General features: G+C 42.6%; 1 protein-coding gene across 1 annotated transcript; it reads left to right on the plus strand.

Moving 5' to 3' along the window:
- Positions 1–11,777: 11,777 nt before the first annotated feature.
- Positions 11,778–12,746, plus strand: LOC311318901 (odorant receptor 131-2-like; the record flags this gene model as incomplete). The annotated part of the gene is made up of 1 exon (XM_084450335.1): positions 11,778–12,746. The coding sequence occupies one exon, from the start codon at positions 11,778–11,780 to the stop codon at positions 12,744–12,746; it is 969 nt and encodes a 322-aa protein (XP_084306461.1).
- Between the last annotated feature and the right edge of the window lie 385 nt (positions 12,747–13,131).

The following is a 13,131-nucleotide window of genomic DNA, read 5'->3' on the forward strand; positions in this document are numbered from 1 at the left end:
GCCCTTTGAGGTACCTATGGCCCTCAGGCCACAGCTCCCAGCCGCAGCTTCAGCAATGGAGGCTTTGAACACCTGAGAAGCTCCGCCAGAGGTGGCAGTTGAATTCTCTCTGGATGTCTGGAGGCTCCTGTCCTCCAGACATTCCCAGTTTACCCTCAATACACGCTTGGGTTTTCCAGGTCTGTCCAGAGGCTTCCCCCGCCATCGAACCAAGCTCACCACCAGATGGTGATCAGTGGACAGCTCTGCCCCTCTCTTCACCCGAGTGTCCAAAACACATGACCTCAGATCAGATGATACGATAACAAAATCGATTATCGACCTTCAGCCTAAGGTGTTCTGATGCCAAGTGTATTTGTGGGCATCCTTGTATTCGAACATGGTGTTTGTTATGGACAAACCGTGACTAGCACAGAAGTCCAACAGCAAAACACCACTCGGGTTATGATCGTGGTGGCCATGCCTCCCAATCACGCCCCTCCAAGTGTCTCCATCATTGCCCACATGCGCATTGAAGTCCCCCAATAGGACAGTGGAGTTCCCTGCAAGAGCCCCAAATAGGACTCCACTTAGGGTCTACAAGAAGGCCGAATACTCCGAACTGCTGTTTGGTGCATAAGCACAAACCACAGTCAGAGTTTTCCCCCCAACAGTCCTAAGGTGCAGGGAGGCGACCCTCTTGTCCACTGGGGTGAACTCCAGCACAGAGGTGCTCAGCTGGGGGCTAGCTAGTATAGCCACACCTGCCTTACGCCTCATACCGTGAGCAATTCCGGAGAAGAATAGGGTCCATCCCCTATCCAGGAGTTTGGTTCCGGCGCCGGTGCTGTGCGTGGAGGTTAGCCCCACCAGGTGTAACTGGTATCGCTCCACCTCCTTCACAAGCTCCGGCTCCTTCCCCCCCAGCGAGATGACGTTCCATGTCCCCAGAGCCAGCCTTTGCCGCCCTTTTTCTACCATCGTACATATTGCTGTAATGCCCCCACGTCCCCATCTCTTAAAATCATCATCTTTCCCCGGATGAAATCTATCTAAATGAAACTATCGTGCGTTAACCACCTCAAAATCCTTATCTCTTTCTCTAATTTGTATTTGTTTACTACCATGTAGCAAATATTTAGCAATCCAGAAAAGTAAGTTAGTCGAATTGTCAAACATCGTTTGGAAACGCGTTGACATATCATCTGTGCATCTAAAATAATTGGCTTTAGAAAGGTGGAACATTTAGAACAAAGCCAATACATGACCAGTGACCAACAGGTTTCTGAGTGAGCAGCTTTGGAATATCAAGGTAGTTGGTCTGGTTCTCTGGTCAGGTTGTTGTAACTGGTCTGTAGCTGGTCTGGTTCTCTGGTCAGGTTGTTGTAACTGGTCTGTAGCTGGTGTATTTCTCTGGTCAAGTTGTTGTAACTGGTCTGTAGCTGGTGTGTTTCTCTGGTAAGGTTGTTGTAACTGGTCTGTAGCTGGTTTCTCTGGTCAGGTTGTTAACTTCCAGAGGGCCGGGTGATACTATGAACAACACCCAGTCAGAGCTGGTCGCCTTCTTCATCATCCAGGACCTGGTCAGTCTGGGGGAGAAGATGAGGGTTTGTCATCTTACTGGTGGCCTATGTTATCATCCTGGGGGGCAACAGCATAATCATCTTCCTGGTACGCAGATAGAAAAATAGACATTTTGTTCTACTTTTTCCAACATTTTGCTTCTTTTCATCTCTGTTGATTCATCCACATATTTTAGTAGAAGTTTGTAGGATTTAGCAATGCTACTCAATTTGCCATAGTACTGTATGTCCGAATCACAAAATGTCCCTCAAAATACAAACCATACTGTATGCATTTGTTCTAATGATAATGTAATTTGAGTTTGTTCCTACTGTCCCGCCTTCTGTGAGGTGACTGGTGTGTGGTAACACATGTGTACACATCATTGTTGATTTTCGTTGTCTTTTATTATTGTCCTTATCCAGCTCTGCGTTGTGTTTTGTTTGTTGTGGTGTTCCACGCCCCCCCTTCTTCCTTCTAGACAAAACTGTCTCTCTGGTCAATACGGCCTTGCAACCAAGATAGGCTGAGACGCCTGGCTCCCTAAACAATTGGTGTTTTTGTACCGCTGAGAGAATGTCACCCTTGGCCTATGTAGCATGTAAATCTATCGATTGGGAGACATGTCCCCTGCCTAGAACCCCCCCCCTGGGTATCGTAGTGACCCCCTGCCGTGACCTTCTTTTCCAGGAACCTTCGGACAGCCACACAGGAGCCACACACGCATAATTAGAAACAGCTTACACAGTATTCAGGTTTACATTTCTCTGATAACAGCCAGTTTCATCATCATCTTGTCACTGTCTATGGCCACTGTGCGTCTGCTCACTACGGGAACACTCATAATCCCTTCCTATATTCTGATTGGTACTGTATGTCTATAGTACGTTTAGTGGCCGATCAGCCTTCACAACATGTGCCGTCCACTAGACGGTAGTGTCCGTCTTCTATGGCTCTGCCTCCTTCGTCTACATCTCTTACCACATGGGAAACTTCTCACCAGAGGTGAGTGATGCTGACTGTCCTCCTCTCATCCCTCCTCTCTTCTCTTCCTTCATTTTCTCATGTCTCCTCCTCCTCTAGTATCTAGAACGCTCTACATCCTTGTATTACTGTGTGTGAGAAGTTCCTGACCTGTAGATGTCAGTGTTGCATCAGTATTGTTTGCATCTTGATGTGGAAATGCTTTTCAGCAATGAAATGTTGCTCAGTTTTTCTTTGTTGCTGAGGAACATACTGATGAAGTTATGTTGATGTTGCAGGTGTGAATCATCATGTCTGTGCTACTTACTCGGCTCTGAACCCTTTCCTGAACCCCATGATCTACAGTCTGAGGAATAAGGAGGTGTGAGGCGCGATCAAGAGAGTGGATCCTGGACTTCCTGTCAGACAGACCCCAGGTGGTGAAAGTAGGCAACTACACCTCACCCCCCCCTCACACTCAACACAGGAGCCCCGCAGGGCTGTGTGCTGTCCCCACTACTGTACTCCTTGTACACGCACGACTGTACTGCCACGTTCAACTCCAATGCCATCGTCAGGTTTGCTGACGAGACAGCGGTGATAGGCCAGATCACCAACAATGACGAGACGACCTACTTGGACGAGGTGAGGCTCCTGACCCAGTGGTGTCAGGAAAACAGCCTCCATCTGAACGTCAGCAAGACAAAGGATATGGTGGTGGACTTTGGGAGGAAGCAGGAGAGGAACTACACCCCTCTAATTATCAACAGAACCCCTTTAAAGAGAGTGGACAGCTTCAAGTACCTTGGCGTCCACATCACCAAGGACCTGACATGGTCAACACACATAGACACTGTGGTGAGGAAAGCACGTCAGAGACTGAGACTAATAGAGACTGTACCACCTCAGACAACTGAGGAAATTCAGAGCGTCCCACCAGATCCGACAGAGCTTATACTCATCCACGGTCAAGAGCATCCTGACTGGGAATATCACCACCTGCTACGGGAACAGCAGCTCTCAGGATCACAAGGTCCTACAGAGAGTGGTACGGTCAGCTGAATGTACCCTGGGGGGGCCACTCCCCCACCAAGAAGACATATACTTCAAAAGATGCAAGACCAAGGCCAACAGGATCCTGAGAGATCCCAGCCACCCAGGCAACGGACTGTTCTCTCTGCTACGGTCAGGGAAAAGATACAGCACACACAGGGCGAGCACATAGAGACTCAGGAAGTGCTTCTTTCTGAAAGCCATCCGGCTCCTGAATGACTAACGTATAGTACCACTATACCCAGAGGAGAAAGATATTATTGGAGCTACAACATGTACATAACTCACAAGAAAATTTGCCCACACTTGGACCATTCTTTTCAATTAATCCTTACGTGTTCTGCCAGGTCTATTGTGCTGCCTAGTGGCTAAGGCCTGGTTCATAGTCAGCGCAAGCTCCGCTGACGCGGCTGTGAACGCAGATCTACGCAAGTATTTTGGTTCACTCTGAGCGTGCGGGGTCGCTGCCTTGCATCAGTGTCCCTATCGGTTTGTGTGTAAATAGCCCTTGCGGTCGCATAAAGTTACAATTTTTGGCATGACACACGTTTCTACGCAAGGACGCGTCAACGTCACCTTGCGCAGCCTTGCGTAGCTCGCGCTAGCGTAGCTTGCGTTGACTATGAATGGGCCCCAAATGGTTAAGGCTTTGCAGTAATGACTTTTTGTCCCGGGTTTCTGTCTTTATGGAGATGTTGTTTTTTGGGGTTTTCTTTTTAGAGAACATTGGCTCTTCGTTAGAATGAGGAGTCAAATCAGCTTTAGATATCAACTTAGATATAAACTTTATTTGCTGTTTAAGCAACCAATATTATCGTATGTTTCTATGCATGTAAAACAAAATAAAATCTGATTCATGAGAAACAAATCAGATAAATACTGTATTAGGAAAAGATACAAATATTTTAGCCTGGATCCTGTGGTATTACATATAAATCATACCCAGTTTTTTTCCCTCTTCGTCACAATGAGGAGTCAAATCAGCTTTAGATAGATAGTTATCAACTTTATTTATTTTCTGTTTAAGCAAACATCTTTCTATGCATGTAAAACAAAATAATATCTGATTCTCATTCACTATTAGATAAACTTACATTTTCTTAGCCTGGATCCTGTGGTAAGCTATTACATATAAACAGAAGTGTTTCAACAGTTACACCATCAAAATGCATTAATATGCCGAGCCCTGTGCTCTCTGAGCACCCTTTCTAGTTTGGAATAGAGTATTAGAGTTTATCTGTATGAAGCATAATCTTAGAGCCGGCAGCAACATTTCACTGTGACATGACAAATAAAGGAATCTTGAATCATGAGAGCCTTCTGTAGACAGAGCTGTCTCACATAAGCCACGTAGAACATTCAACACAATCTCCTGATCTCAGCTGTCGGCAACCTTTAACCCTTAAACCTTAGTTACCCTGGCCTAAGGTAACAGGCAACTCTGTGTTTACTACAACCAACTATACTTACCTTAACCCTTAAACCTTAGTTACCCTGGCCTAAGGTAACAGGCAACTCTGTGTTTACTACAACCAACTATACTTAGTTTCTGATCATAACTTTCCCTCATTAATTTTATTTTCATGCTAATCAACAACTCAAAAACAGAGTTTCAAGGGACTTCAATGTGAATTTTCTGTGATGGATGAAGTAAGGGGTTGGGTTTGGGGTTAGAGGTGTTCAGTCTCACTGAGGGATGTTTCTATGGCAGAAAGTAGGACAATAAACCTTTCCCCACAAACATCAAAAACTACAAGGCCATGAAAATCATGAGACATGTAAATAATCTTTTCTAACCTCTGAGGATTATCTGATACAGAGAGGAAAATGTAAAGAAAGTTATTTTACTGCTGTATTGTACAGTACTTTAAATCGAGTTTATTTGTCATATGCACCGGAGAACTGACAATACAATAAAGAGCAATACATTATAATACAGAGTCTGGGTTTGCAGTTCTAAGCGTTTTTCTCTATGAAAACAATGTGATTTTGCATTATCGCCCCTATCAAAGTCTGCGGTTAACCCAGGATTTATCCAGATGGACTTTCTGAATTCCTTTTAAGATTACCACTGGATCTTTTTCATTCTGAAGCCGCTAAAATACTATTATACCTTTAAACCTGACAATAGTAATAACCAAAGACACAGTGCCGACTTTAAAAGGGGATAAAAGATCCAAGATGATGCACACAATCATAGTATGCACATGACATAATCATAATATTATTTGTTCAATAATGCACACTTGAGCCATAGAGAACAGTTCAAGGAGCTTTTATAATGGTCAGGGGAACCCTGTTGGCTGGGAGGTATACCAGCAGGTCAGTTCTGTTTGGGGTACCCCTCAGACTCCTAAGTACAGGTGGCAGAACTTGGTGCCTGTGTTTCCCTTCCTCCATCATCACCTTTGTGTCCTGCCTTCCACAGATGGGGTTGACTGACTCACAACCCCTGTTCTGCACTCCTCAATGGCCAGGCTGTTCCTGTTGTCACAAGCACTAAATACCTGGGGTTCCACCTGGACAACCAACTCAGTGGTGACACTCACATCGAAGAGGATGTGAAAAAGGCTTCCAAACGACTACACTTTTTGACTGTGATGTCTAGAAATGTGCTCCCTGTAGAAGACCTGGTTGAGATCTATAATACACTGATCCGACCATGTCTGGAATATGGGAGTGTGGTGCTGGTGGGCTGTACAGCCAAACAACACCACACCATGGACAGAGTTCAGAAAAGGGCTATCAGAATAATGACCAGGTTCACTAACACTCCTCTGCATCTCTCTGACCTCCAGACTAGAAGAGAGGAAGCTACTGTAAGGCTGATCAAAGACATGCACCAGCCTACCCATCCACTCCACAGCATCCTCCCTCCTAGCAAGGGAGAAAGGTCTGGCCGGCTTCTTAGAAACAGCAGTCAGTTGTCGCTCACACAAACTAGAACAAACAGCCTGAGAAACTCCACCATCCCCTGCGGCATCAGGCTTTATAACTCTCTCTAATATCATATGATATTTATGTTTTTATATGTGTTCGCGTTTTGTGTTTTATGCATCTCTGTATTTTGTATATTCTGCATATTTCAATTTGTAAAGATTGTGAGGCAGAATTATTAAACTCAAACTTACTTTACACAGTGGTTGAGGCAGCAGCAGACAAATATTGTGTTAATGGGTTTTGTCAGTGTACAAACGATTGTATGCTCCCTGAGAGAGCAACAATACACCAACGCTCCAAAAACACACAACCATAACAGACAATAATTATGTCAATATTTACAGAGAGCCTTAATTATGCTTCAAGTTAATGAGGAGGCAGGGGACTGGATTAGAGGGGATGTTTGTGATAGACACCTTGAGCTCCTCAGACGCAGCTTCTCTCATGGCACATGTAGCCTGCTGTACACGTAGAGAGGAAACTGCAACCTGCTGCAATCTCATGTGTCATCATTACTCATTCATCAACCACCAACCCCTTATCCAGTCATTAACAAACATTAATATTTGATATCATCATACTAATCCTTAAGGTCATCATTAATGCACTTAGTAAATATCAGGAGCAGCAGCATCTCACACACACACACACACACGAAACGCACAGACAAACATGCACACACACACCTCTGATGTCTCTGGTTAATCTCCAGAGCCTCTGGTGGCTGTACTGACACTGACATAATCCTGAAATGTACCAGCAGATAATTGTCTGTCTGCGCATGTTTCTAGTTTAAAAAAGTTAGCTAATACTTTCTTAAAACCAAAATTATTTCCTCATAGTCAAAAACTGTTAAATCCGAATAGAGTACTAAAGTGTGATGTCACTTTGTAGTCCGCACTTTGCCCAAATATGGATTTCCGGATCTAAGGATTTTTTCTCTGAGAAAAATGAATGGGTCATGATCACCCCTATTATTTTCTCTGGTTATCACAGGATTTGTAAAACTGGACATTTTGGCTGAAGTACATGTTTTAACACTGGATCATATAGACCTATTTTAGGCCAAGCATGAAAGCATTATTATAATGAATAAACAAAAATATGCACCAGACACACTGTAGGCTAGCAACCAAGGTAATTAAATGAGCTAAATATTTCCTATCCCATCTATGCATGAATGGGACTATGTATAGAAATATTTTTTTAACATCTGCAAATATGAATGAATACCAAAAATATGCACCAGATAAGTCATGTAGTGTAGATGATTATCTGAGCACAAAAAGTGATCTCAGAGTTGTGTCTATGCATAGCTCCCATATAGACATGCTTTAGACTAAGTAGCATACTAAATATTATTTATTATAATTTTTACAATGCATTAGCACCAGCAAATATGAAAAAATATGCCGGAGAAGACCATAGGCTACAAGATAATGCTTTATTTTTGCACAAGTAGAATAGTGATGTGTGAACTTTGATGTGCCGTAAACCCAGGAGTTTAAATGGAGTGTGAAGACGTACATGCATGGATTTCAAACCATCAAATATAGGAGAATCATCAACACGAATGAGTGCTATTGTCATGGCAAAAAAAGGTGGAGTACCATTTGCCATTGATTTTATTCACATTGTCAAAACTAATTAAAACCACCTGATATCAGATTGTTTCACTGAGCCATAGCGTCTTCTTCAATGACTCATTCCTTCCGGTTGCCTGTCTGTTGTTATTCCAGCATTTCTGCCTGTGTTGTCACTAGCTGACCCGTGCCTTTGCTCCACCTCCCGTGCCTTATGGCTCTGGCCATTCATTTTAGCCATTAGTTTGTAAACAAGACTCTAACTGCCATCTAGCAGAATGTATTGGTAAAATAAATGCATATGCATATTAAGTAAAATGTGAAAGGGATGCTGCATTAAACAATGAGACCCCACTTCCTGTTTATGTGGCGTTGCATTGACGTTGAGTGGCGGCCATGTTGATTTGTGCCCACTAACTCTTAGGGAGCATGCATATTAAGTAGAATGTCAAAGGGATGATGCATTAAGCAATGAGACCTCACTTCCTCTTTATGTGGTGTTGCATCAATGTTGAGTGGGGGCCATGTTAAATTGTGCCTATTCACCCTTATGGAGTATTCATATTAAGTAGAATGTTAATTTGTTCCCACTGACTCATAATGTGCCTTAATACTCTACCTGCAATGTAGAGTCAATGAGCGGGAGCAGTCTCTTTCTCTCATGAGTGAAATCTGACACCGCTGCTCTGTGCTTCCCACCACTCACTCTGCCTGCAGTCAACAACGCATGCAGGGACAGAGGGAGGGAGGGAGAAACAGACAAGCCTATTATAGGGTTATCAGGCTTCAACCATCAGCCAAACTAGCTGCGACTAGCAGCTCTATAGCTTGTTGTTGGTTGGTCAACAAAAATCAGTCTGGCTGCATATGCGCGCCTGTACATGCACGTGGTCGCAGCTATTGAGAATTTGCACTTGTTTCAGATAGGTATAATTCTAGTGGGTCGCAAATCTGAAGTGCTTGTTGAATCACAATTTCTGAATTTTGCTGCCCACAAAAAACTGACTGGGTCTTCTTATTTCAGTTTGTTAGTAGGCTCATCGGAGACCCAAATGTACTCTATGTGCACAAGCATTGAAAAAGTGAGTTATTCCTAATAGAGGACCTTTAAAGTAATTATTTAGCAGTTATTTGGACTAAAAAATAATGCATTTAATATTTGTTACCTCCACCCCAGCGACAGTGCAGGGCGAGAGGTAATATTTTTCGGTGGCGTGTTTGTTGGTTTTGTCACGCCCAGGGTGCAGGAATAACAAAAGAATGTGATTTACTTATAAACGAGGTGAACCAATGAATCTGTACAAAAAAGTAAGTAGGGTGTGTTAGTCAGTAAATCAGTAGTGTCAGTGTGGATGTGTGAAAGGTATGTTGAGTGCAGGGTGTTGTCTGGTGCTAAAGAAAAGACCACACAAACGCCAAACTGCCACAACAGAACCAAATGTGTGCGTGGAGAGAGCTCGGGCAGAATGGGGAGCGTAGGGGTTATACAGGAGCCACCGGTCCGGGCAGGTGTGTCACATCAGATCTTGATGACCAGTCCTGATTGGCAAAGCCTATGGCTAACCTAACTAGGCGTCAGGTCCGGACTGATGTAAAATGACATAAACAGGCACACTCACACAGGTAGGCCAGCAGCCATGACAGTTTCTTTGTTTGTCTGTTAGCAGGATTACTTAAAAACTACTAGAACGATTTTCACGAAACTCAGAAGAAGGGTGTAGTATGGTCCAACTTAGTAACCATTAAATTTTGGAGTGGGCGGAGGGTGTCAGAAGGGGACACAAGCCTTGTTGAAGAGGCTGATGGCCATTGGGAAGAATCTGTCTCTGTGGTGTGCAGACGAGGTCCTATTTGTCACTTTGTCACACTTAAAGAAACACGCCAACTTAAGATACATACCCTTATCTGTGTGGGCAGTAGGAAGCATTGAGACCCTTTTTTTTTATTTTCCAAATGTCATTATCATGTATTCATATTGACCCTATTATCATTCTGGTACCACTATAGTTTGGCCACCTTAGGTAGTGGGTTGTTTATACAATAGAGTAATAACTATCTTTAAGCTACAATATAGACAGGGTTACCAAACTATAAACTAGAGAAATGTAGGAAGACAAAAAAAATGCCAAAATTGATTCGCAAAACCAATTTGTGAAAATATCAGTATTGGCCCCTGAACTAGGGATATGGATCAATCTCCAGAATGATTTCAAGTTGAAGACATGAGTGCCATTAGGACAATTCACAAGACTGATCACAGGATTTTTCTGATATTTGTAATTGCTTGCATTTAAGCGTGTAGCGCCCAGTATATTTTATTTTTTATTAATGTGGATATTGTATTCATAATTGCATTCTTTTGTTTTTTTTAAATTCAATTCAATTCATTATTCATTTAATAAATTAATGTATTTGCTCAATTAGGGACAGTGTACATTGATGAACATTTTAAAACAAAAATGTAAATGCACTACAATTGCAGCCAAAAGGCTGATTGGTAGTCCCCCTGCCAGATGGTACAGGCTGAGTTAGGAGTTAGGCTACAATGCATTTCAGTGCATTACAATAATAAGTTACGTCAGTAGTTGAATACATTAATATACGGGAATATTAAAAAAAAGAAAATACGAAAAACAAATGCAGGGCCCCTTACAAAAGAAATGTCTGTGTCAATGGGCCTCCCTGCGTAGTAAGGTTAAATAAAATACCATAAGTCCTCACCCAGGACTAGCTTCCAATAGTCTTTATTCTTATGAACATGAAAGGACAGAGACTCACATTCAGTGCAGCCACTGTGCTCTTTAAGGCCATTAAGTAAAGTAGTGAAGAGAGTGATACATTTAGCAGGAGCAGCTGTAGTCAATGACATGTTAAACATCATGTAGTGTTTATCTTCAAATCTCTAACACACACGCACATGCACACACACACGCGCGCACACACACACCCACACAAACACTTCTGATGTCCCTGCACTAAATGCTGCGCTCTAATTGGTGGCTATACTAACAATTGAATAGTGGTACGTGAAGGAGGGGTAGACATTAACTTAAATGAAGTGGATTACATGCAAGCCTCTCAGATCATCTGATCTCAGACCTGGGGAGAGACCTCCCAAGCACAAGACTTTGACAAGAGATCTGTAGAGTATAACCTTTGTATTTCATTGATTATTCATCTAAAAAAGTATTATTATTTTTTATTTGTATTTGTCTTAGAAGTGAATGATCTTTTTTTTTAGCATTTTGCTCAAATGTGTATTTTTTCATGAGTGAGGATTTTCTCATTACTCCACCCAATGGTCTTAATTTACTTATATAAATGGTTTGTTTTGGTAAGTGGCTCAGCCCTTCTAAATTCATTTGCAGGCCTGTAATTTACTTCTGGAAGACAATTAAAAATGAAACCCATTCTTGTTGTAGAATACCTGTGAAACAGAAACAGATATTTTAAGCATTGACTGTCAACTGTGGAGAAACATGAAACAGTTTCTTGTAAAATGGTACTTTGAACTAAACTAATGAATACTGAATGAATCTACCTGATGTACCCATATCTTGTACATATGACAAATATCCTTCAAGGGTAACAGAACATGTGCTCTAGAGTAACAACCCTTCATTTTGGTCTTTGTTGGACATTTGTCCTGGTCTTTGACAGGATTTCTTTGTTTTTCTCTTCAGATGCAACTCAGACATGTCAAACTCAACACAATCCCAGGACAATGGAACCTTCAGTCAGCAGTATGAAACGGATCTGGGAAGGGGAGTCTCTGCGTTCTTGTCTCTGTCACCCTGCTTACTCTTCCTATACATCAATGGGGTCATGTTGTTTACTCTAAGGAGCAAGTCAGTCTTTAGAGAGACCTCTCGTTATCTTCTTCTGTATAATCTTCTCTTTGCTGACACCTTCCAGTTGGCATTGGGCCAATTGCTATACATACTAGCTACAGCCAGATTGTACATGACTCGTTATGCATGTGTCATAATTGCCATGTTTGGCATTCTTACCACTGATATTTCTCCCTTTAACCTGGCGGTGATGTCACTTGAGAGGTATGTGGCTGTCTGCTTCCCACTAAGGCATGCTCAGATAGTCACCATCAAAAGCACAGGTGTGGCCATTGCTGTGGTGTGGGCTCTGTGCACCATAAACACTCTGATTCGGTTTCTCATGTTGATCCTTCTTGAGCCTATTCCTCTGGATCGGTTCATGCAGGATTTTTGTGCTAAAGAAAAGCTTTTTGAATTGAAAATATTTTATGATTTTGATAAAGCATTTACTGGGATCACTTTTTTATCTGTGGGTATCATAATCATTTTCTCATATTTTGGTGTGATGATAGCAGCCAGATCTGCTTCCTCTGACAAGGCCTCCATCAGTAAGGCCCGCAAAACGGTACTGCTGCATCTGATTCAGCTCCTCCTGAGTCTCTCCACCACTCTTGTCTCCACAATTCTATCAGCCTTCCATGGAAAAGTGGATAGGGTTACACTTGTACGTATTCATTATGCTCTCTTTCTATGTGTTGTGAATTTACCCAGGTGTCTAAGCTCTCTAATATATGGCCTGAGAGACCAAACTATCAGACCCATCCTCATGTACCACCTCAGTTTTGGTTTCAGACACACTGTTATGCCCTCTGTAACTTCAGCTAAACTCTGATTACCACATTCAGTTAAAGGAGAATGCTCTTTTTCGACAACCTGGACCTTATTTACGGCATATTATAAGACATTTGACTCACCGAGATAACTTTGGTGTAATTCGGAGTTTCTAAGTATATCCATGTAATGGCGGCGGACGGGACCGAGAACGCTACGCTACGATCGGCTTGTTGTTGCCTGGAATATTGTGTGCAATATGGCTGAATATTTATCAGATTTTGAGGATATAGAAGATGACTTGGAATATGATGGAAGCCGATCATAGCATAGAGAATGTGAGCCGCGAGTGTAGCCTACAGACGGAGAATAGCCAGTCTGCGCGCTGTGCGCATGCATGCTGGAGCAAGTGGGGAAACTTTATTTCGTTTCTAAAGATCATATTA

This window comes from Borostomias antarcticus (genome assembly GCF_949987555.1).
Source record: "Borostomias antarcticus genome assembly, chromosome: 15".
NCBI classification, from domain to species: Eukaryota; Metazoa; Chordata; class Actinopteri; order Stomiiformes; family Stomiidae; genus Borostomias; species Borostomias antarcticus.